General features: G+C 47.5%; 1 protein-coding gene across 2 annotated transcripts; it reads right to left on the bottom strand.

Moving 5' to 3' along the window:
- Positions 1-1,843: 1,843 nt before the first annotated feature.
- Positions 1,844-21,904, bottom strand: ABCB8 (ATP binding cassette subfamily B member 8). Of its 2 annotated transcripts, none has more exons than XM_003771769.4 (16): positions 21,697-21,904; positions 19,956-20,250; positions 19,332-19,487; positions 19,026-19,120; positions 18,192-18,297; positions 17,285-17,446; positions 17,072-17,157; positions 16,893-16,990; positions 16,533-16,638; positions 13,886-13,919; positions 13,240-13,376; positions 12,832-12,926; positions 12,527-12,660; positions 11,002-11,149; positions 8,413-8,663; positions 1,844-7,196 (listed from the first exon to the last, which is right to left on the bottom strand). In XM_003771769.4, the coding sequence occupies exons 1-16, from the start codon at positions 21,789-21,791 to the stop codon at positions 7,089-7,091; spliced, it is 2,106 nt and encodes a 701-aa protein (XP_003771817.1). In that variant the 5' UTR covers positions 21,792-21,904; the 3' UTR covers positions 1,844-7,088. The 2 variants fall into 2 exon arrangements, with proteins under 2 accessions (XP_003771817.1, XP_031795280.1); XM_031939420.1 differs by lacking the exon at positions 21,697-21,904 and adding an exon at positions 20,597-21,661.
- Positions 21,905-22,019: the final 115 nt, after the last annotated feature.

The following is a 22,019-nucleotide window of genomic DNA, read 5'->3' as shown; positions in this document are numbered from 1 at the left end:
ATATAGTCTCAGACACCAGTTGGGTGACCCTGGGCAAATCATGCAATTCTGTTTGCCTCAGTTTCCTCCTCTGTAAAATGAGCTGGAGAAGGAAATGGCAAACCATTCTAGTATCTTTGCCAAGAAAACCCTAAATGGGGTAAAAAAGAGTCTGACATGATTGAAAAGTGACTGAACAAATTAGCACAACAATGGCGACACACCCAGAAAAACAAGAAGCTTTCCAAGTACTCATAATCCATTAGGGGAAAACAATACACATACAGGTGGTTTCGGCTGCAGGTCCAGAGGAAAGGCCTTGTGGTCCTTAGGGTGCATCAAAGTCTATGGCAATTCATCTTCTTAAGTGTATTGCTCATTGATAAAACCATATCCGTTTCTAATATCCAGCCATTTAATGGTCCCAAGGACTTTGGTGGGGAGGACTTTCTGAGTCTCCAGCAGCTGTGACTAGGAGGCAAGGGCAGCAGCATGGCAGACAGGGAACTGCCAGGTCCCAGCTCCACAAGGACTGAACCCCTGGGTGGGGGCTGGTTTGGGGGGGTCAGGCTCAAGCAGGGCAAGCAGTCTGAATGTGCTATTCTGTTGGCTCCCCCTCCCCCTTTTTTTAGTTAAAACTTATTTGCAAAACATAGTGGTGGACAATTTTTCAACATTGACCCTTGTAAAGCCTTGTGTTCCAAATTTTCCCCTCCTTCCCCCTACCCCCTTTCCTAGATGACAAGTAATACAATATATGTTAAATATGTTAAATCCAATATATGTATACAAATTTATACAGTTATCTCTCTGTACAAGAAAAACCAGATCAAAAAAGGGACAAAATGAGAAAGAAAACAAAATGCAAGCAAATCACAACAAAGAGTGAAAATGCTACATTGTGATCCACCCAAAGTTCCCACAGTCTCTCTTAGTGCAGATGGCTCTCTTCATCACGAAATCATTAAAATTGGCCTCAATTGGGACAGCTAGGTGGTGCAGTGGATAGAGCACCAGTCCTGAAGTCAGGAGGACCCAAGTTAAAATCCAGTCTCAGACACTTAATACTTCCTAGCTGTGTGATCTTGGGCAAGTCATTCAACCCCAATTACCTCAGGGTGGAAGAAATAGAAACTGGCCTCAATCATTATTGAAGAGAGCCAGTCCATCAGAATTGATCATCATATAGTATTGTTGTTGAAGTGTACAATGATCTCCTGGTCCTGCTCATTTCACTCAGCATCAGTTCATGTAAGTCTCTCCAGGCCTCTCTGAAATCATCCTGCTGTTGTCTCTTGAACTTCTGCCTGGGATATTTCCCCAGATGGAAGTGAACAGGAACTATTAGACTGAGATTGTAAGGATGGGGATGAACCTGTAGATGAGACTAGGTGGGGTAGGAGGGACAGGGAGGGAAAGTAGTAGTAGTAGTAGTAGCTTTGGAGAGATGAACCTTTCAGGAAGAGGTTTGGGGTGTACTCTAAGGACAAATTTAATGATGGGGTCAGGGAACCTTATCAAGTGCTGGGGAAAGAGAGCACTGAAAAAAGCACTAAGGAGAGGGCTGAATTTGGAATCAGAAAGGCTTCCATTTAAATCCCACTTTTGACACATTAGCAAGTCAGTCTCTGAGTCAAGTCCTCCAGCACATATCAACCAACCTATCAATTCTCTCTCCACCAGACTCCTGAAAGTCCTCAGTCCTTAGGACTTTATACAAAAGTCCTATTCCCACTCCCCATTACACACACAGTACTGACCCTCTAAGCATTGATTAGAGCAGGACTGTCCTCACCAAGTCAGTGGGAAATGGGTTTTGGGGACAAGACCTAGAAGCAGAGGATTGTGGTTAGTGGAATGAGGCCAGGTTCTGTTGTAGGGAAAGGGTGATAAATTTTTTTTTTTTTTGCTTCTTCAGAATGCTATTTCTTTCTAATGGCAAATCTTGAGTCTACCTTGAGTAAGGCTGGCAGCTTTGAGGAGTCAAGGCTAATTCACAATGATTTTCAAACCTACCACTAAAGATTACTTGTGCGGGATTTTTTTTCTAAGGGACTTTGACTTTTATTAAATGGGACCATTTGATTTTTGCTCTGTAGCCCCATGGCTTGACACTAATAGGTGCTTAATTAAGGTTTGACTGATTTTCATAACAATTTTGTGAGGAAGGTTCTTGCTAACCCATTTAACATCTAGGAAAAAGCAAGGCTTAGAGACTTTCAGTGATTTGACAAAAGCAAATTAGTGGCAGGGAAAAAGTAGCTTTTTCTATTGATTCATACTGGCTTCACTGATGAAATGGAGTGACAAGCAAGACTTTGTAACAGATCCAACCTAATTAAATCTATTCCACTCAATCCCACTGGAGGATGCAACAAGAGACCTAGAAGCAATCTAGTGTCAAAATACACTTCTATCTGCTGGAAAATGTCCAGTTCATAGCTCATAGACTGAAAACCTCATTGCTGAAGCTGGAAATCGAGGAGCTGCTGACAGCTGCATTCTTGGAACAATCACAATTATAATCAAGGAGACTCAAAGAGGAAAAAAGGAGAAGGTAAAAAGATGGTAAAAAGACAATTCTAGTCAGTTTAACAGGTTTCCCAGATTCCTAGACTGTTAAAATCTAGAAAGGAACCTTAAAGACCTTCTGACCCAACCTCACCTTTTAGAAAAAAAGGTGAGGAAGCTAATTTAGAGGAAGTGACTTGCCGAGAGGCTACAGAGATATGTTGGATGACCACAGGCAAATTTTGAGTTGAGAATAATAGTTCCCGCTTCAGATAAAATCATGTAAGTAAATGCTTTGCAAACTTTAAAGTGTTATGTAAATATCAGTTATTGTTGTCCAAAATCACATTATTACTCAGGGCCAGATCTGCAGCTTTGAGGGCCTCTAAATTCCTAGTCCAGTGTTCTTCCCTATATCATGTATTTCGAGATACACGTATCTTGTGTATATCACACGAGACATTTCTCGTGTACCATTAAGATCACTAACAGGCCCAAGATGTTTAGAGGACACACCTTGGTCTCAAAAAGAACCAAAATACTTTTGTAGCAGCCCAGCCCAAAGCCATCTCAGAATTCTGCTATTCGTGCACATATGGCTCTGCAGATCAGTGAGGAGGTCAAAAAAACTAACATTGAAATCAGAGGAAAAACGAACTATGGCCAACCTTTAATTTGCTTTGCAGTGTGTGGGGTTGGTTGCTTGTATCTTCTATCATCAGGCATCACTGGGTAACGTCTCTTGCACCCATCCCTTCCTCTCCTCCCATTCTGCTCTTGTCCTTATCCAGATTCTTACTGCCTCAGCCCCTGGCTGCAGCATCTCCTGAGCTTCAGATTAATCTGCTGGCAAGCTGAGCTTTCCTTATAGCTGCATCCCATCCTCCCCTCTGCATGGCTTTCGGACTCTTCTGGTCCTTCCCACCCACTATGTATTTAGTTTCAAGTCCTCTTCTTCCTCCTCATTGCCCTTTCCTAAAGATCTCTATGCCAGGCTTGTACTTTTCCTTATGCTGCCCCCCTTCCCCCCCCTCCCCCCGCCATGAAGACATCTTTATTTTCCCATTTTAAATGATAGGAACACAAAGGATTACACATTGTGAAGTTGAGACCTCAAGAATCATTTGTAGAAGCCTCCCATTTTAAGGGCAGGGACCAAATCGTGGTCGCAAAGCCAGTAAGATAAAGGTTGCCAGCATAGAACCAGCTCTCTCAAGGCCTAGGGAGAGATCGGTCAATGATTTTGGGCCTGGCTGAGCACCTAGGAGGGCAGGAGGCTGATGATCTTTGGTTTGGAGAGTGTCCCATCATCTGACTGGGAGTGATGTGGCTCCCTGGCCCTAGGACCTGTCTGGGCCCCAAGTCAGGCAGAAGCTGAACACTGCAGCAACCAGAACTCTTCAGCTTCTGTACCGAGTCCTGCCTTAATGCAGGATTATTTTCCCTATTAAGAAATGTCTCTTCTGAGAGGCAGCTAGGTGGATAGAGCACCAGCCCTGAAGTCAGAACCCGAGTTCAAATCTGGCCTCAGACATTTAACACTTCCTAGCTGTGTGACCCTGGGCAAGTCACTTAACCCCAATTGGCTCAGGAAGGGAAAAAAGAAACTCTCTTCAACTAATTCTTGTCCATCCTTCAAACTCTATTCTGTCCTGACTTTATTAAAGATGCCTTCTGTAATTACACTCCCTCCTCCCCTCAACTTGGTCACAATTTAGTACTTGTTCCCTATATATTAATCTTGTCTGTCTCCAACTGTTGATGTGAGGTGGACATGGGTTTATACTGAACTTTTAAATCCCCCCACAATACCTAGTATACTCACTGAATGTTAGCTGGGTGATTTAGTAACTCCGATCCAATTTTTCAGAGATGCTCCTGACAAAGCAGGATACTTGATAGATCTTTTGGCTCTTATCATTGGAGAAACTACCACCTGTAGATGGTGACAGGCTAGAGGTCCACTTAGCATGCTCACTGTTTTCCTATGGTTTTGTCAATGGAACTATCAGTAGAACACAAAAGTTGTCTCTAAATCTGAATCTGAATACAGTCAGTCCATCTTTCTTTTCAGAGACCTTTCTGATGTCATTTGTACACTTTCATAATAATCTGTGGTTGATAAGGTGTAGCTTACTCAAGCCCACCGATTTCAGTTGAATAAGGAACCTCCAACTTAAAAATTTCATTCTATGTATTGCTATCATGTTTAAAAATTTTTTTAATGGGCTTTTGTTTCAAGACTGGGGGGGTCATTACAAACACTTCAGATTTTCCCAAAGATAGCCTCACTTATTATTCTTCCTGCTTAATTCTAAACCTAGTTTATCATTCTTACAGTGTGTTTAGGGTATCCTAATGAACAAGCTCAATGTTGTGCATGCAATTATGCAAAATCTTTTAATGAACTTACAATGAACTCTTTTTGAGTGATTATGAAGCTCACTTAAAAGGCTGTGTTTAGTTTTCCTGATTATTTTTCCACTTTTTATTAAAAATTACAGGTTATGTAAAAGACGTGTACATATATGTAAAAATATATGCATATATGTGTCCATGTAAAAGACAAAAGACTACAGTATTTCAAGGGAACATTGTCCTTACCAAAATCAAGCCCTAGAAAAGAGGGCCTGAGGCAGGGCACAAGGCCAGGGCGATCCAACAAAAAGGACATAACCACTTTAAGGGTTTCCTGAACATGAGTGGAGGATCATGGGCCCAGTGGAGAACCCATCACAAAAGCCTAGTGGCGGCTCTGCGGGTGCAGGGTGCCTCCAGAGCAGACTCTGCAGAAACAAGGGTCTGAAGTGGCTCGGTGACTTGAAGCTTGTGGAAGAGGCACCTTTGTAGATGTGTACGGCTAAAAGCGTTACTAATTTTTAACCACGTCCACTTGGCTAACAAGCACTGTTGCACCACCTGCCAACATGGAGGATGGCAGAAGTGTGCTGGGGGACCAGCCAGATCCTCCCGAGTCTCACAGCTATGCAATCTGATGATGTAAAGGGCACCTGGGTGCTGAGGAGACTTAGATGAAGGTCTGCTAGTCTTGGGGGCCACCCAGTAAACTTGGTTTGGAGTGGGGGCCATAGACGTGTGTGGGTTGGGAAAAGGAATCCTTAGCTTACACCTATCACCTGCACATTCCTATTGTTGCCATGTGTAAAAGCCTCCACTGTGGGCAGACGGATCTTCTGTCTCCCTAATGCACTATTCCCCTAGGCTATAATACCTGGCCTCTTGCATCTAAATCTACCTCAACCATCCCACTTTCTTCATATGTACTTCCTTGAGTCCTCCAGGTCCAGAACATCCTTTCTCCCTCGCCTGAATCCCTATGGGGGCCACTCCAGCCTAACGAGGCAGAACCTTGTGTTGCTAGTTGTCCTTTTGTCCCTCATCTTGCAGTGAGTTTCTTTATGGGAGGGCCTCTCTCATTCTTTTGTGAGGGCCCAGAATTATCAACACAGCTTCTGGTATTGAATAAGTATCCAATAATTGGTGATGAAAGGGATTGTTGGTAGAAGGGAGGTAAAAAGGGTTCTGCTTGGAGTGAAGAAGGTAAAGGGATCCTCCAACAGACTTTCTGGATGCTGGGCGTTTAGCTGAAGGTGCCATTGGTTGATAAAAATGGGCACAGACTTGGGGTCAGAACTGTTAAAGGGTAAAATGAATACAGGAGGTAGGGATGATTTCAAGGAAGGAAAAATTATGCTGATTTTTTGGAGGGGCAACTGATGTCAGGTGACTTGCCCGGAATCACATGGTTAGTTAAATTTGAAGCTGGGTCCCCCTGACATCAGGACCAGTGCTCTATCCACTGTGCCACCTAGCTGTCCCCATACTGGTTTTAAATTACTGGAATGCATGCTGGCCCTCTAGGCTTTCTGAGGCCTCTTCAGGAAACTTAGGATGGGACAGTGGAGGAAGGCCCAGCTGGTACGAACAAGACTGCCCTCTGCCCTGCCAAGTGTTCTTTAGTAGGGGGCATGTAAGGTAGTGGTCAGAGGCAAATTGGAGAGAAATTATAGGACTAGATCCCTTTTCTCCCACAATACGGGCTATGGAGGAGGTAAAGGTGGGAGAAAGGACAGCCAATGGAACTCAACAAATTGCAGAAACTCCCCAAGACTTCGGGCATGGACACTTTGAGTTAGAAGAGCAGCAAGATACTCACGAAAGTAGCTGGGAATGGAGAAGAGGGGAACAAAGGGAAGTAGGCAGGAGAACATGGAGGACAGAAGGTGCTAAGAGGGAAGGCAGGGAAGAAGGGGCAGGATAATGGGGTGCCACAATGACCCCATCTCATGCCAATAGTGCTCCTTTGGGTCGGATGGGGGGAAGGGAGGATGCCTGGCTAAGAAGAAGGAGGCTGGGCCCTAGCTCCTTTCCAACCCTCCAGCTGGCTCCAGCCCAGGGTTTATTTTGAGTACAGCCATAACAGTAGCATTCTGTACTCCCTCCGCCCCTGCTGACAGTCCCCTTTTCCTATTACTCCTTTTCTGGGGTTTCGTCACCACTTTGAACTCTGCTCTGAGTTCTGGAACCTTGGGAGTGTTCAGGCTCCTGGGTCAGGTGGACCCCCAAGAGGCCAATTTTCAGAACCTGGGGTTGTAGTTTTTATAGCCTGGCGGCATTAAGGTCTGACTCCTGACGAGCTCTGCGTACAGCCCACCTCTCCTCATGAGCTCCGAGTGGGTTCCAATCTGAAAGAAGCAGAAATACAGAGGTGTATATAATAGGTCACTCTGACCCTTAGTCCTGAAGCTCTGGGGAACTAGACTATAAACCACCTTCAATCGCCTTCAAAGTCTGTTGACACTAGGGGACTCAAGACAATGGGCTGTTTGCTTGGAAGTGATTGGGAAGGCAAAACAAAAGGATCACCTGAAGCAAACACTGAGTCCTCATAATGATCCTGCAAGACTCCAAACCTAAAGAAAACCCAGGGTCTACCCACTACTTGCACACACAGCACTCTCCTCCTCTGACCTTTGGACCTAACCTTCAGGTTCGGAGCTTTGGCTCAAAGCAGACTTCAAAGTCCTTTAAATTCTGTTAATCTCCCTCCTTTTTAAAAAGTATTAATTCCAATGGCAGGAAGGGAAGGGATTGGTTCAGAGCCACCTTTTGGTTGGGGATGAATGGTCACTATTCCACTCTTAGCCCTGAGGCTTCGATTCTGTAGCCCTGATTTAATACTTTTGGGCTCCAGGTGGTCTTGGTATTTCTTTCAGCTTTCCTAGACCTGGTGAGCTAGTGTGGAAAAAGTGAAAACATGATGAATTTGGGGTCAGAGGTCCAAGATTCCAAACTCTAGGACAAATTACTTCATTATCTTCAGGCCTCAGTTTCCTCATCTGTAAAATCTGGGAAGCAGAGTGAGATAATCTCTTGCCAGCTCTGATCCTATGACATCTGCTTCTATGGTTATCCAGATTCAGCGTCCCATTCTCATCTGTCTGCCTCAACACCTTGCATTTGCAGATTTAAAAAAACTTCCTTCTTATCTATTATCTCGTCAGTCTTAAAGCCATCTCTGAGAAACGAGATTCAAAAGGACTTATAGATGGTAGCATGCGGGACATACTGCTTCTTATAATCTGTCTGAAGATCAGGGTGGGTTATTATAATAAAAAGGTCTTTCAGCTAGCTAGAAATAGAGCTAAGACTAGAGATCTGAGCTCCCGGTTCCCACTGCAGTCCTCCTCCCACTGATCCACACCATAGAAATCTCAAGGCCGCATCTGCACTCTCTCGTTATCTGGTGTTCCCTTGTCCCTCCCTATTGCCAGCTACTGGAGGCGCAGCTCTAGCTTTCTAACTCTGGTTCTCCTGGGTCGGGGCCAAGCCAGAGCCTCTGATGCCTTCCCTACCATTCTGTCCTTCCCTCCAGCCTCCCCACACCAGCTCGCAGCTGACCTCCTTGATACAGCCTTTAGACATCACGACGATCTGGTGGGCCGCCCGGACTGTGCTGAGGCGGTGGGCGATGACCAGCACGGTGCGGCCGGAGCTGGCCCGGTCCAGGGCCTCCTGAACGACTCGCTCCGATTCCCCATCCAGCGCACTCGTGGCCTCGTCCAGGATCAGCACTTTGGGCTGCTTGATGAGAGCCCGGGCAATGGCCAAACGCTGCTTCTGGCCCCCTGAGAGGGTGACGCCTCGCTCGCCTGTGGGATGGGAGGGAGGAGAGAGTAAAGTCGAAAACATCAGTGGGTACAGCTTGTGACTGTTCCCCCACCAAAGACAGCCCGGGAGGGGGCTCCTCCCCGGTGCTCTCCCCAATCAGACTGCCTTCCTTCTCTGTTCCTGGCTCCAACAGCGGCTAGTCCAAGGTGGGGCACCCTGTCATGTGGCTGTATGAGTCTTCTGGTGATCTAATTCCAAATAACTGTTCTGGTCCCAGACCCGGTCATGTTTCAGTTTTTATTCGGTTCTGAAATGTTCTGCCTTCTGCTTGGTCTTCAGAAACATTAATCAAAACTGTGTAAGCTTCTTCATAATATCACATAATATAAAGAGATGTGTGTGAACACGCACGCCTAGGGATATGCTAGTGCTGATGGCAAGAACAGTTTTACAATGGCTACAAGAAGACACTGAACTGGGTCATGTCATTACTGGGCTCCTGCCCCAAGAAAGTCAAAGGCAAAGGAAAGTCAAAATATCCCGTGGCAACATTTTTTGGTAAGAAAGCTTCGCAGTAATTAGGGAATGGCCAAACAAATTAGGGTCTCCAAATAGAACAGAATGTTACTTAGTGATGAGAAAAAAATATGAGGGGCTTAAGAGAAACACAAAAGGCCTGTATGAATCGAGCAGAGGCAGGAAGTTAATGAGAAAAACAATATGTACATTGATTGCAATAACATAAATGAAAAATATTTTACAAAGAAGCTGAAAGGGGAGGACTTTAATGATCAGTCAGCCCTGAAGAAGGGAGCAGGAATCTCATTTCACTCCTACTGATAGTTATGTAATTTCACTGTGTCAGGGTTGGACACTGGATTGGCTGATTGGTTCTGTCTGATTTTTGTTATAAAGGAGGGAGGTTACACTGACTGTACCTATGTATGTCAAAGGGTATGTGTGTGTGCAGGGGGAGGAATAAAGCATCTAATGAATGGCTCTAATGTAAAAACTAAAGTTATCAATAAAAAAATCTTTTTAAAGATATAAAAATAGTAGAGCTGAGCATGAGAAACAGTCCCATGATTCCAATGGCTTAAGGAGTTCCCAGTGAGGAACTGGCCCATGCAGGTCAGCACCTGCTCTGTATCTTCTATCCTTAGAGCTGTCTAGAGCGCTGACAGGTAATTTGCTGGGGTCACAGTGTGTGAGGTGAGACTCGATCCCAGGTTTTTCTGGCCCCAAAGCCAGCTCTTTATCCACTACTTCCCTATCCATCAAAAACAAAAACAAAATTCAGTAGTATTTATGCAGCAGGTTAAGTCTGTAAAATACTTCACAGAGGTCGGCTCATTTGAACCTTATAACAATTCTAACACAATAGGCATTAGGCCCAGTGGTCAGATAGTCCTCCAGCTGCTGAGTTTCAGCAGTGAGCTTCAAACCTGGACCTCCTGCACTGTGTAAGCCTGCTGCAGCACTGGTAACCCACCCTCCTCATGATACCAGGAGTCAAGGAGGAACTGGAACATCCTCAGGCAAAATTGAAAGAAACAAGTTTGAGCCCCGAAGATGAGCACAAAGAAACTTTTTAAGCATGGGCACGGATGTACCAACGGGAAACTGTTGGTCCCCCCGACCTTGGGGAATTAGGAGAAGGAAGAAGCAAACTCCTCAAAGTTCTACTTCTTTCATCAGTGGGCAAGGCCGCTCCTCCCCCTAGGTAAACAGACCAAAAAAAAAAAAAAAACCAAAGTAGAGGGAGATCTTCAAAGAAGGTTCAGAGGACTTCTGCAAAAATGGACATCAGATTAAGACTAAAAAAAATGACTGAAAGAAATGAGGTTACTGATCTTGAAGTAAGGGAGACTAAGAGATTAAAAGTAGTTTGGGAACACAATTGGAACCACCACAAGAATTTAAATGGGACCTTCATCCCACCTGAAGACAAGGCCAAAGAGCTGAAACAAGATTAGAAAGGGACTGAGAAAAGACCAGGTGTTCTAGTGGACTGAGAGCAACAAGAGCCACTCTGGGGATGGTGAAAGACTTGAAATGTTTCCCTCTACTTCTGTCTGACAGGATTTGACCGTTCAACTTATACAAGATTTACCTTTTTTTTTTTTTTTTAAAATGTATGACTTCTTCAATAATAGCCTTACATAGCTTGGGATTCATTTGGCCCCTTTGATCTTTTCTCAATATAGCAACTCATAGGTCAGCTGCCATCTGTGGTAGAATTAAGATTTTCTTCTTCAGATATTCTCCTCTTTCCTTGGCCCTTCAAATCTCTTCACATGGTTCTGGGACTGGCATTGTGACCCTGAGACAGGAGGGCGTCTGTATGCAAGCACGGCAGCTGGATAAGGTCTCACTTACCCACAACGGTGTCATAGCCCTCGGGGAAACTGCAAATGAAATTATGGGCATTAGCCTCCTGGGCAGCTGCATAGACTTCTTCATCAGAGGCATCTAGCTTTCCTAGGCGGATGTTCTCCATGATGGTTGTGCCAAAAAGGACAGGCTCCTAGAGGAGGATGAAGGATCAATGAGTTTATCATCATCCCTCCTTCCTCAAGACTCACCCAATCCTGCCTTTCTAGCTCCTCAACCCCCAATAATTTCCCTAGAATTGTTGAGGTTGTCACTGCCAGTAAAGGAAACATACTTTGGCTAAGAAGGGATGCAGGAAATCTTGAGATAGCAATTTTGGGAAGAAAGAGGATGGTTAGTGTCAGAATTGTAAAGGTCTGCAGGTGGAAAAAGAAGTCTTTGGAAAATGATGGAGTAGAGGAATGGCCTGTAAGGGCGTGCTGGGACCCCTCTGAGGGGGGCCACGCTGACGGGTGGGAATGGGGACTGAGCAAGGCTACCTGGCCTTGCAAACTTCAATTGCGTGATCCTTTCTGCCTGTCTGCACTCTCTAGGACCCCTTACTAATGTGCTGGCAGGCAGCTCTTCACCAGAGAATCACAAGATACCAGGATGAGAGAACTCCATGCCCTGATTCTAGCAGTTTAAAACCAAATCAGTGCCCTGTGGACATGAACAGAAAGGAGACTTTGGGAACAAGGCTAAGGCCTTGAATGGCAAGTTAATAGCAAATATAGGCTAAAAGCCTGGAGCAGGGGTAAGTCCCAGATGCAGAAATTCCCTTTCCCAATGCAGGCTGGCAGCTCCTCTGTGACTTATCATCCTAGAGAATTGCCTAAATGATGGTGTCAAACACCTGGCCTACCCCAAGGCCCCCAAATGGCACTGCCCAAACCAGATTAAGATGTAATTGGGAAAGAGTCCACAAAATATATGCAACATATATTTATGACTATGTAGTTTTCTAAGTCAATATGTGGCTTGCAGGGATCCTTTTATCTGCTTTAGTGGCCCTTACTTCTAGCTCAATTTGACACTGTTGGTCTAGAGCATCAAGAGATTAAGTGGTTTGCCCAGAATCACAAGCATAAATGTCAGGGCAGGACTAAAGTGAAATATAATTCATATTTACAACATAGCTTTTCCAAAACTCCTGGCTAGAACTGGCTATTTTGTGATATAATTTCAAGAGGCCCAGAAAGCCTTCCTTTCCTCCAAAACACTTGTTCCCCACAGACTGAATGGGATGAAACTTTTCATTTCACAATGAGAGAGAAGACTGAACATACCTATAGTCCATTTGCTTTAAGGAGTAAATGACTGAACCTGAAGTTTCCCTAAGAATATTTAGGCAACATCACCTACATTCAGAGATGGGGGGAGGGTAAAAAGACTGCAGAAGAGACTAGCCAAACCAAGATTTTGCACTTTGGGGATGGCCTGTCTCACTGTTGGGGCCACAGCCGAGGACTACTTGCTTCCACCCTCCCAGGTTCTTACTCTCAGCCCTACTGCTTATCCTCCCTTTCACCTGGCTTATGAAGCCAATGACTTCACCCCGGAGCCAAGAGGGGTCCAGGTTTCGAAGATCCTGCCCATCCAAGCACACCGTTCCTTCGGTGGGGTCATAGAACCGTTCAAGCAGGGCAGCCACTGTAGACTTTCCTGAGGAGAGACAGGTGTCGGGAAAGAGACCAGGACTTCAGAAGGCCCTTCTTGGAAAGACGTCGCTACTAAGAGAGCTGTGGAGCCCCGTGTCTCAGGAGGAGGATGCGGGACACCGCATTCTTCCTCCTGGAGAAGTTTCAGGATGGCTTGGGACAAGGTTCTACTCACCTCCCCCAGACAGTCCCACCAGGGCCACTATCTTTCCAGGAGGCAATCTCAGATTGAAGTTCTTGAGTACTGGGAAACCTGGCCGGCTGGGATAGCTAGAAGAAGGGCATGTGGGAGAAAAGTCTAAGATAGGCAGGGACTCAAGAATTTCCTTGAAAACTCTCATCAGTTTTAGGAAGCAGAGGCTAGTGATGGAAACAAGATTTCTCTCTTCTTCCAGTACTTCCTGCTATTCAAGGGGGTTAAAGGGATGCAGAAAATAATCTCTTTTACCAAAAAATCACCATGAATAACTGAACCTCTTACTCCCCAATCAAGAGAGTCCCTTCTAAGAGAAGCTCTGCATGGAAAAGACCTCACCCATTGACCATTTCCCCATACCCAGCCACAAGTGTCCCCTGGGCTGACCTGAAGCAGACATTGTGAAAACTGACAGCGCCTTGGAGCTCAGTGTGTGGAATGCAGTGGCCCCCTTGCAGTGGAATGTCGGGGATCACAGCCATATACTCAAAGACCCGGGCCCCAGCACTAAGCCCTCGAACCACCTAGAGGAAGAGACCAGGAGATGGGGGTGGGCAGGGGCCACCAAACTCAGGACCCACAATTTGTACCACACCTGGAAGTGACAGGGAGGAAGATGCCAGTGCTGAGGGTTATGGGGCTAAGTACAGTTAAGGGGAGGGGCCCCAACAGGTAGGTCTCAGTGTAAACCCAGAACTTGTGCCACTGACAGAAAAAAGGAGCCTTGAGATTTCATGGAGAATGTGCAAGAGCGAACACACAAAATGAAATCTGGGCAGAAAAAAAGAGGCAAGGAGTCCATATTAACTCCATATCTCAGAGATTTTAAAGCTTTTTTTTTGGGGGGGGGAGAGGGTCTACAAGATTAACTTTAGTTAAATTGGGGGTTCCTTACTTTTCCCTTTTCCCAGCAGACCAGTAAGCTTTGCTCCTCCCCCAACCCATGCCAGAGCTTTACAGAAATGATCCAAGCTTCCCAGCATTCAATGATAACCTTACATCTGAAGACCTCTGTGATCCCACTTCAACTCACCTGACCAAACAGAACAGAGAGGTTGGCCATGGATCTGAAAGGAGAGAAAAGGAAACAGAGAATGGCTATGAAGTGGAACATCTATCACATCTATGTGCCAGGCATTGTGCTAAATGCTTTACGATTAGTATCCCATTTGATTCTTACAACAATCCTAGGAAGTCAATGCTCTTATTATCTCCATTTTACAGATGAGGAAACTGAGGCAAACCAAGGTTTAATACTTTGCTCATGTCTCACAGGTAGTGAGTTTCCGAGGCCACATTTGAAGTTAGGTCTTCCTAATGCTAAGCTCAGTGCTTTCTCCCTTGCACCACCTAACTGTTTCATAAAGAGCCAAGGCACAGAACAAAAGGATAAACACAAATCAGAGAATTTCAGCCCTTGTCTGGATTGCAGAGAGGAAGGGTTAAAAACTGAAAAGAAAATAATTGTTAAAAAAAAAAAAAAGGCAAAAAATTGTAAGGGAAAGGAATAGGTATTAGGATGCCCTCCAAATAGGCCCCATGATTTTGCTCTGTCCTGTGTTTTGCCTACTATTGTGTGCTTCTTCCATATTGCCTGGGCATTGAAAAGTTAGGACACAGAGGTTGTAAGCTAGAAGCTATATATTAGGGGGAAAGAGGAAATGGGGAGGAAGTGAGTAAAACTGACCCCATAGATAGATGGGTGGGGATATTAAGGAGCTGGAATAGGAGGTTGACTTGGCTATGTGAGTGGGAGGTGGTAAACAATTAGTCATAAATCAGAAGTCACTGTGGACTAGAATACGGGTGTTCCTATTCATGAAGAATGACAGGTCCAAATTTCCAAGGGAAGGCCTGACTTCATTACTGGCAGAGAGATAGGTGATTCTTCCATGGGAGGGGAAAGCTGGAAAAATGGCTCCAGAATAGGCTAGACAGACAATTTGTCCATGTTTTAGCTGGTCATGGGAAGAGAACAGCTTCTTGAATAAATGAGGAAAATTTGGGGTCGGGGGAATGAGGGAGAAGAATAAGGAGGAAAAACACTGTCTTCCAGACTATTAGTAAACTATTAGGGACTTGGCAAAAGGTCCGGGGCTCTTGTCTCTTGAGCATCTCAATGAAAGACTTTGCTTCTCTAATAAGCTAATTGAGATACGAAAGGAAATATCCCACTGCTGCCCAGCAGGGGGAGTAAGCTTCCCGCTGCCAGTCCCGTAGTCTCATTTATTCAACAGATAATATTTTCTTGTCCCTGGACCCAGAAGGCTCTGGAGGGGAAAGTAAGGCAGGTGACATTGCCCAGCCCTCCCTCCCTTCAATCCAATTCACCTGCATGTCATGGCATCCCCTCCCCAATGTCATGATCCTCTTGGAGGACCCAGATACAAAGCTTCAGTGCATTCTTTTAGAAGGTGGAGTTAAGAGAAAATTCCTTAGTCCTGCTCCTCCAGCCAAGACCCCAATTCTGTCTTCCCCTTACCGGGCCTCTGAGCCTCTCTATGGTTCCATCCTCTCCTCCCTGTACCAGTCCACTTAGGAGGAGGCCCATGGGTGTTCCAGGTGATTGGAGACCAGGTGGCCCCTCTCCACCACCAAACTCTCACCTGCTCTCAAAGTCAGTTTCCAGGGATTCTTTTGGTCTGTCTGGAGTGTTTAAATGATAGCTAGGAGGGTGACTAAAGAGAAGTAACCTGTGCTAGGACCACAGTTCTGTCCACGATATCCAAGTACTGTACAGTCCCATGGAGATCAGAAACAGAGCAGGTGGAAGGAAATCAAGGACTCTAGAAGTCACTAGTGTCTAGGGTGCTGGGGAGAATAAGCCAGTCCTGGAAACATGAGTCAATTTACTGCATTCATCCATCTAATGCTTCTTCACTGATCTGAGCCTTGGAAGAAAACCAAAGTATGTGAGGGAAAGAAAGAAGATGTGTGTGAGGGGGGAGGATGAAGGAGGTATGTGAAGGAGTAGAGATGTGAACTGAGGCTGTAGTACAGGAGGGAAATACAAACAGGCTGGGTTGGGAAGATAAGGGGAGAAAACAAGTCTTTTGAATGCATGTTTTTGGTAGGTTCCATTTTAAGGGAGATAATGAAGAAAACGGAGTTTATCTGCATGGGAAGGATCAGGATAAAAAATCCTGACCTACAAAAGACAAAGGAACTGATTATTTCCTGGAGAAAAGATAACCTGAAGGAGACACAACTGGTGGTTTTATATGATTGAAGAATGATTACAAAAAAGGAGAATGATCTTGTTCTGTGTTATTCTGGGTGGCAAAGTTGTGGGATCATTGGTGGACATCAGAAGGAGTTGGTCTTGGGATCAATGTGAGGAAGAAATGTCCAACAGTAAAACAGAACATCTAAAAGGCAATGATCTTTCCAGCCCTGGAGGGCTTACACGGAGGTGGTTTCTGGCCCTGAATGAGAGACTAGATTAGAAGGTTGAGTTGTTATGATTCTGCCTGGATAGGGCCTAGATGGGAGCTCTTCTGGAAAAAACTTGGCTGCTCAGCTGAAAAGGAGTACATGGCACTAACGCAGTAAAGTACGACAAGACCCAGCTGGCTCTAAAAGGCCAACTGCATGTGACAGATGTGTGTGCGCCTGGGCACCGGACAAAACGCAGAGGCTCCGGGCCCAAACACCCTGCACCCCAGCCGGTCCTCGCTCACCTCTGCACGGTCTGGGACGCCACCAGGAAAGACATGAGGTCCCCGCCTGACAGCTCTTGTCCCGCCACCAGGGTGCCTCCTATGAACAGCGTGCCTAGAACCATGCCTGCGTGGGGAACATGGGGGGAGATGTCACCAGGGCGGGGGGCCAGGGACGTCTGAGCTCTGCTCCTAATTTGGGGCAAGTGGCAAGTGACCTGTCTTGACCAGATCTTGGTTCCCTTATCCGCCACACAAGGAACACTGCAAGTTCTCTGATCCTATGAGTAAAGAGACTGTCTATGGATGCCCCCCGGACCCCCTGATTCTGACGGTTCTGGGACCACCCATACCCACTCCTGCCCTTAAGGCGTCACTCACAGTTGAGAGCGATGTTGGAGAGCCCCTGGAAGATGGCGATGCCTCTGCCCAGTTTCTCGGACAGCTCACACGACTTCTCCAGCTCCTCTCCATAGTGCCTGCCATGGGGTGAATGCTGGGCATTGAGGGAAGCCGCCCGCCCCCCTCCGCCCGCCCCGCCCCACCCCTCCAGGACTCACTGTTCCTCCTGTGGCTCCATGGCAAAGGCTCTCACGGTCCGCACGTTGCCCAGGGCCTCATCTGCCACACCTGTTGCCTTAGAGATCTGCAGGGGACCCAGGAATTAGCAAATGGGGGGGGGGGCTAATATTTAAAGTGGGTTAGTGGGGAAGCTAAAGGTAAAGGAAGCCAGGAGGAATGGGAGTTAGGGAGAGCGAAGGTGGCACTGGTACCTGCTCCTGAGCCTGTCGAGAGAGCTTGCGGAGGAGGGCGCCCAGCAGGGAACCCGCCCCAACCAGGGCAGGCGTGACCATCAACAATATAACCGTGAGACGTGGGGACAGCACGCTCAGGGACACCAGGCAGCCAGCCATCTGGGTACAGCTGCGGAGGCCCTGAGGGGAAGGAGAGAATGACCAGAATCAGGGCTATTGGCCAAAAGTCTTTATCAGGTCAAGGGTCGGCTGGCCCGCTGAGCTGATCAAAACGCTGCTCCCAAGGACGGGCCAATTAGTTAAGCTTCTCCAGTTGTGCAGCCATGAGCTGCACCTAAAATTCTCTGCCGGCTGCCCTGCAATCATCTGCCACTGGGCAAAAGAACTTGTTGATGGATACACAAGAATATAGATAAAGTGGTGAAAACCAACCCCCTAAATGGGAAAACAACCCCACGTACGGTCTATGAATAGGGGTTCAGCCAAACCAACATCCCACTCGACTGCCAGCCCACATTTCCTGTGTCCCTCTCCGAGATGCTAACCACCAGACCAGGATGTGGTCCCTGCTGCAGAGCAGCGGGCAGCGGCCCTTGGGAGCTCACAGTCTATGGAGCACCACAGAGCTAGGGACCAAGAGACTCCCTGACGTGCTAAGTCTAGAGAAGGGAGAGGGTGGGGAGAATCAGCAGAAGCTCCTGCTGCAGAAGAGCAGGGACGAGGAAAGCCAGTCCTCTCTGTTCCATCAGGTAGATTTCCTGGTGGTGGGATTTCAGAAGCAGTAAGGAGGAGAATGTCCATATCCCTGTCTATCCTTATTTTTGGTCTCTCCCCTTCCTTCCCCCCCAGATAACCTATGATGTTACCAGTTCACCCCTAGATCTGCCTAGTCTCCCTAAAAAAGGGCAATCAGGAGCCCCCTGACCTGAGAGATGACAAGTTTGAAGGACGACTTGAATTCTTGCACATCAGCTGTTAGTCGTGCCACCAGCTGCCCTGTCTTTTTGGTGTCAAAGAAGCCAATGTCCTGTCTGGAGGAAGGAGGCGGGGGGGAGTGGGGTGTCACCCAGATGATCACATCCCACACTGATGTCCCAAAGTACAGAACCCTGGGGCTTGGGCTCCATGATCATCAGGGTACTCAGATTCTCTTTAAGGGATTGATGAGGGACACAGTAACAGGGTTGGAAGGGGGATAGATGAAGAGATCCTAGAGCAGGAAAGGATTCGAGAGGTCTCCTAGCTTAATCGTTCCATCTCAGAGAGATAAAGTTTTTATTTTAGACATGAGGCAACTGAAGCAAAGGGAAAGATTATATAATTTAATCAAGACCATGTAGCTAATAATACATGCCAGAGCCAGAATTAAAGCCCTGCTCTTCTGGATCCCAGTAAGTTCGTCTTTCCAGATCATGATACCTCTCATGTCTATGGTCTGGAGGAACTGCCTCTTTGGGCCAGAAATGTGATTATCAGAGCCTGGGAGAGGAAGAAAAGGCTTCAGCCCCAAGACTCAATTTGACAGGGATCTCTGAAGTTCTATTTGCTGTAAAGTGGATATAGGAATATCAGAATCACAGTTTCTATATCACCTCCCCCCCAACTCCACCCCTACCATCACTAATTATGCTCTTGACTATCTCCCAAAGTCTACTTCCTTTACTCTCTGAGTGTCCTTAGGGAAGCAGACCTTTTCTCTCTTCCCAGGCCTGCTCTTCCACCCCAGTCCACAATCACCCTTCTTTCCACCCGGCATTACCGAAGCAGGCAGCCAAACAGTTGTTGCCGAATATCTTTGGCTATGCGCTCCCCAAGTCTTGACAACAGTACCAGGTAGCCAAAGGTCAGCACCCCCTAAGGAGAGTGATAAAAGAGATCCACAGAGTTCCACTGAGGCTTCTCTAACTGATTCTTGTCTAAGCATAGCATTAGATCCCTTGCTATTCCCAACCTCCCCAAAATTGCCAGGACTTGAATTCCTAATTAAGGCAATATACTATAAAATTGATAGATGATCACAAATATTCCTCAGATTCTTCCCCCCACACACTTCCTACTATAATACCTGGACAGTGTAGAGGGTGAGTAGATGAAGACCAAGGCTTCGGGCCTCCATCATGAAGTTCCCCAAATGATCGTGGGTGTATTTCCCCACAATCTCCACAAACTGGCCCAGGAGCAGGGGAATTTGCACATTCACCAAGGCAGATCCCAATGCTAGCTGTGGTTGGGGAGGGGGAAAAGAAGAGTTAGAAAAAGGGAATCTATACTTCGATGGCCTTAGCAATGATTGTCTCTTTAACCCTATGGCACCACTAGGTGGCTTCTGGGTATCCCTAACTCTTCCTCCTGCTCCATGCACAGCCCTTGCTCTCACTATTTCTATGGGAATCATATATACTGAACACACTTCTTGAAAGACCCAATAAGGTTTTTAGCACTCCTCCCAAGTGACTGAAGTCTAGCCTCCCTAGACGAGACTCCTTACTCTATCTCTTTCCCTTCTATTCCTTCAAAATGGGCTCATCCCTACCATTCTCCCTGAACCTCTTTTGGAGTAGTAGTGGTGGGATGTAATAGACTTATTTATCTTCTCTCTGGGCCACCTCTCCATTCACATCTTCTTAAGACCCTATCCCTGTCTGTGGCAAAGATGGAATAATGTGGGGGATGGAGGGGATGACCTCACCACAATGGCTGTCCCCAGGGCCAGCAAGTGGGGTCGCAGAAAGCACCAGAAGACAGACCAGTTGAAGCAGGGCTCCTCTGGTTGGGACTTGCATTCCACAAGGGGCAGCTCCTCCACCTCACACCGCCCCACAAGATAGAAGTGGCAGCCCTTGCTCCATATCATAGGACCCAGGAGTAGCCCCCCAACCCAGAGAGAGGATCCTTGACGGCTAGCTGGGGGGCTTCTGGGTAGGCACAGCCGGAGCCGGGCCAGAGCCCGCAGAATGTAGGAGCCAGTGCGACTCTCCAAATGCCTGTGAGGAGAAAGTGGTCTTAAATTAGTCAATTTACTATAGGAGTACAGATTTGGTCTCTGCTGTGTCCCCAGCCCTGGGCTTCACTCCAGTACTAGTTGGCACTTTTGTGAGGATGAAAGAAGAGAAAGAGAAAATCCGGCCCCTTCCATCAAGGAGCATGAGAGATGATCCCAACTGATGATAAAACACACATATGAACACAACTCGAGAATTTCAAGAGAGCCAATCATGTTCTCTGGTGTTCTCTTTCCCAACCCCCTGCTCTTTCTGAGCATGTGGATGACTATGTAGCCTTCAGCCTCTGGGCCCCCCATAATTTTAGAAGACCTTAGCGCTCAGTTACCTGGGTCATAAAGTCCAACAGCACCTCAACTGAAGAAACTCAGCCCAGAGAGGCTGAGCGAGCTACATGACACCATACAACTAGAGTCGGTGACCAGCCGGCCCAGCTACCTCGCGAGCTCTGGGAGGTTGGGAGATGATGGACTCGGAGCACCTTGGAAAACACTATCACGTGGGAAGTGCTGACTAACTGTCACAGACTTGCATCCCGCCCAGCCAGTCCACAGGCAAACTTGTCTCCCACCTAACGCTGACCGGCCGTGGCCAGTTCGGTTTCTGACGCAGTGATTCCGCCCCCGTACCGCGCTTGCCATTGGAGCTGCGGCTACACAGCGGAAACTCTCACTGACACTTTTGGGAGAGCTGCTGAAGGGACTGACTTTATTCACTAACTGATAACTCCCCCACGTCTGCACTCTGCTCCTGAGCCTTTTCTCTTTAAGCGCGCGTGTTCTTTAGGTATTTAAACAAGCCGGACTCTTGCTCTTTCCTCGCTGGACCAGGCGCGGATCCCGTTGTTCCCGATTCACCCGGGCTCCCTTCCCGCTCATCTCGCCTCCCCGAAGGCCGGACTTGGGGCTCTAGAGGGTTCACGCCGCCAAGGAGGCGGAAGGGTCCCTTTCCGGCGCTTGAGCATCATGCGCCCGCTTGTCCGATCCGGCATCAAGGCGGCTTCCGCAAGGCGGCTTCCGGAAGCCGGCCACGTGCTGCTGCGGGCTGAGCAGGTGGCCGGGCGCCCGACTCGGCCACTTTTTCTCCGAGTACTTTTGGGTGGGTGCCCGCCTTCCTCGGGATCTCCCTCACTGGGGGCGAGCTAAGTGACCAGGGGCTCGTCAGCATCACCTTAGACCTGGCCTTTGACCTGAGGAGAACATGACTCCGGCAGCCGGGGCAGGGGACAGCGGAGGCCTGTTCTCTGAACACTTGGACTTCTGCCTCGGACCAGTCAATAAATTATTATCCTCGATACGTTACACCCAGACCCGAGGGAGCCTACATCTCCCAGCAGCCTCGCGCGAGACCGGAACTACATTTCCCAGGGGGAGCCCTCGCGGAACCGGCGAGCCACTGGCCCGCTCCAAGCCAGACGCTTCTTTTTACCTGACGGCCGTAAACGTTCGGGGCCGGAGCGGCAGTAGCAGGGCTCCCCGGACCGGGCAGCCCCGAGTCCCGACCCGAAATAAGTGAACCAACATGTTGGAGCGGGAGAATGGAAGCAGCCGGCAGTGGCGGTTTCACCCTTGTCCCGCTGAAGGCGCCATGTTGATTCAGCCCCCTTCCCGACGAGCCTCACGAGGCTCAGCTAGGATTGGTGGAAAGGTCTTGACCTCCGCCCTTCTGAGTGGTGATTGGAGAAAATCTCTCCGACCGTATCTGCCCAGAGCTGTGACTGGACAATCGGTTGGAGCCCTTCCCCCTCCAAG

This window comes from Sarcophilus harrisii, chromosome 5 (genome assembly GCF_902635505.1).
Source record: "Sarcophilus harrisii chromosome 5, mSarHar1.11, whole genome shotgun sequence".
Lineage (NCBI taxonomy): Eukaryota > Metazoa > Chordata > Mammalia > Dasyuromorphia > Dasyuridae > Sarcophilus > Sarcophilus harrisii.
This window is presented reverse-complemented; position numbering and strand designations above follow the sequence as displayed.

Bases quoted from the DNA above. Each gene is read 5' to 3' on its own strand.
- ABCB8 (XM_003771769.4), bottom strand. From the start codon at position 21,791: ATGTTGGTTCACTTATTTCGGGTCGGGACTCGGGGCTGCCCGGTCCGG. The intron at 17,158-17,284 runs GTACCAGTGCCA...GGTCCCCTGCAG, and splicing joins CTCGACAGGCTCAGGAGCAG to ATCTCTAAGGCAACAGGTGT. The intron at 11,150-12,526 runs GTGAAAGGGAGG...ATCCTCCTCTAG, and splicing joins TCATTGGCTTCATAAGCCAG to GAGCCTGTCCTTTTTGGCAC.